Below are 2,500 nucleotides of genomic sequence, written 5' to 3' on the forward strand. Positions count from 1 at the left end.
GGCGGTATTCAAGAATGGACGTCCGAGAATCAAAGGCACCCTAGAGTCCTTATCCATATCCAGGATAACAAAATCCACGGGAAACACAAACTTGTCAATTTTAACAAGCATATTCTCAACAAACCCACGTGGATACTTGATATAACGATCTGCTAGTCGAATGCTCATTCGTGTAGGCGACGACTCACCCAGATCCAACTTTGTAAAAACCTTATATGGAATAAGGTTTGATACTCGCTCCCAAATCAGCCAATGCATGGCTAACAGACATATTTCCAATCAGGCAAGGAAGCGTGAAACTGCAGGATCTCCCATCTTTGTGGGCAGACCATTTTGCAGAATGGTAGAGCAGCTTTTGTTCATTACCACACAGGACATATCCTCAAGTTTCTGCTTATTAGAGAGGATGTCCTTTAAGAACTTTGCATTCTTCGGCATCTGGGCCAAGGCTTCAACAAACGGTATGTTTATGTGCAGTTGCTTAAACATTTCAAGGAACTTACCGTATTGTTCTTTATTTTTCTGTTTCTTCAGCCGGCCTGGGTATGGAACTGGAGGAGTGTACTCTTTGACTGGCTCCTGGACTTGTGCTGTACTTGCTGGGACTCGCCTAGCTTGCACCTCGTCCGGTGTATCAGTCGGAACCGCTTCAGTGATCGGTGGTGAGTCCGATATGTTGGGTCCGGTAGTCTTGCCAATCCTGGTCATGACCGCATTTACGTGCCCTCGCGGATTTGGCTCTGTATTGCCTGGAAGACCACCTGGGGGTCTCCCCGACATCATCTTCGCCAGCTGACCAACCTGGTTCTCGATATTCTGAATCGAAGCTTTTTGACTCCGCATTTCTCCTTCATGGGATAGAAAACGATCTTCGCTTTGTTGATATTGTTTTTCAGCTAATTGATTGGCACTTGTGGAGCTGCTAAGGAGTTGAGCCATCATTTCCTCCAGCTTAGAACTTGACTGAGGGGCTTGCTGCTGGGAACTACTCCCGGCGCCCTGATTCTGATATGAGTATGGACGTGGCTGGAAAGGTTGGTTGTAAGGCTGGAATTGCTGACCGTGAGCCTGCTGCGGCGCTGGAGCGCGCTGGGCAAATCCTAGTGGTTTCTGATTACCCACATTCGCTCGCCACCCAAAATTTGGGTGATTCCTCCAACCCGGGTTGTATGTATTGTTGTACGGGTTGTTCTGCGGCCTCACCTGGTTACTCACAAAATCCACTTCTTCTTGGCCCTCATACACAACTCCCTGAAAGCATGCAATAAGCTCGTGTGACACTCCGCGCTGGTCACATCCTGAACTAGCTTGTGCAGCCATCTGTGATTTATCAAACTTCGCCGAAAGAGCCGAGATTTGTGCAGTAATGGCTGTGTAGTCGTCCACAGCGTGAACTCCTGGGCGAGATGAGGATGATGCCCGGCCTCTCACTCCTTCTCGACGTGAGCTAGAATTTAACGCAGCTTTTTCTATGATAGCATAGGCTTCGTTTGGCGTCTTCGTTCCTAGATCGCCTCCTGCATTCACATCTAATCTCTCCCGCGTGTCGTAATTCAACCCTTGGTAGAACATCAGAACCAATTGTCTTTTGGAGAAGCCATGGTGTGGAACATCAAGTAACAAATCCTTAAATCGCTCCCAGGCCACGTGCAATGACTCTCCCTCATCTTGGCGAAAAGTCACAATCCGGTTTCTCAGCTTGGTTGTTTTCTCAGACGGAAAGTATTTTTGCATGAATAACTCTGCCAGCTCATTCCAGGCCCTGATAGACCCAGCTGGAAGTGACATAAGCCAAGCTCTAGCTTTGTCACGCAGTGAGAATGGAAACAACCTCAACCGAACAGCATCCTCCTAAACATCCCTAATCTTGAACGTCGAACATACTTCGAGAAAAGCAGCGATATGTCGTCCGGGATCCTCATGCCCGCGCCCGTCAAACTGCACCGAATTCTGCACCCTATTTATAATACTAGATTTAATTTCAAAAGTAGGTCCATCTATAGTAGGTCTAATAATGCTCGGCTCCAGGCCTGTTCCTCCGGGTTGATTCGACTCATTCAGTGGTCGCTCGTCGTCCGGTACGATTGCGTTTCCTCCGTCCCCTGAGCCCTCGGCTTCAGCGAGTACCGCCTGCTCCAGCTCACTAGCTGCGAGTTGCAACGCAACCGCACGAGATCTTTCACGAAGACGTCTCCTCAGATCACGCTCAGGTTCGTCTGAAGGCTCAACAGCGTCGGGAGCGGGGGTTGAGGACATCTACCTGCAAACGAAAAATTGACACAATGAATATTTTATTATTATAATAAGGCTGTTTTTTTTTTTGCTGAAATGAAACAGAATTTATGTGAAAATGGGCTGAAAATTTTATAAAAATCCGAAAATGGGCCCAAAATTTTGTAAAAATCAAAACAAATAAAATAAACGAATCGGCTAGTATAAAAATGATTTTTCGGAGCCGAAAACTCAAAGAATAAACGAATAATTAGTCCGAACTCGAACA

The 2,500-nt window shown here is 46.9% G+C and overlaps 1 protein-coding gene across 1 annotated transcript; it reads right to left on the reverse strand.

The window, feature by feature from the left end:
* Window positions 1-279: 279 nt before the first annotated feature.
* On the reverse strand, window positions 280-1,788 carry LOC110869940. The gene is made up of 2 exons (XM_022119141.1): window positions 622-1,788; window positions 280-480 (listed from the first exon to the last, which is right to left on the reverse strand). Exons 1-2 carry the CDS (start codon window positions 1,786-1,788, stop codon window positions 280-282), a joined length of 1,368 nt encoding a protein of 455 aa, XP_021974833.1.
* Between the last annotated feature and the right edge of the window lie 712 nt (window positions 1,789-2,500).

This window comes from Helianthus annuus, chromosome 8, assembly GCF_002127325.2.
Source record: "Helianthus annuus cultivar XRQ/B chromosome 8, HanXRQr2.0-SUNRISE, whole genome shotgun sequence".
Taxonomy (NCBI): domain Eukaryota; kingdom Viridiplantae; phylum Streptophyta; class Magnoliopsida; order Asterales; family Asteraceae; genus Helianthus; species Helianthus annuus.

What these genes read in the sequence shown, in the direction of transcription:
- LOC110869940 (XM_022119141.1), bottom strand. Translation starts at nt 1,788, where the DNA reads ATGTCACTTCCAGCTGGGTCTATCAGGGCCTGGAATGAGCTGGCAGAG. An exon ending in CGACTGATACACCGGACGAG is followed by an intron (nt 481 to 621) that starts GTGCAAGCTAGG and finishes GAAATGTTTAAG; the next exon opens with CAACTGCACATAAACATACC.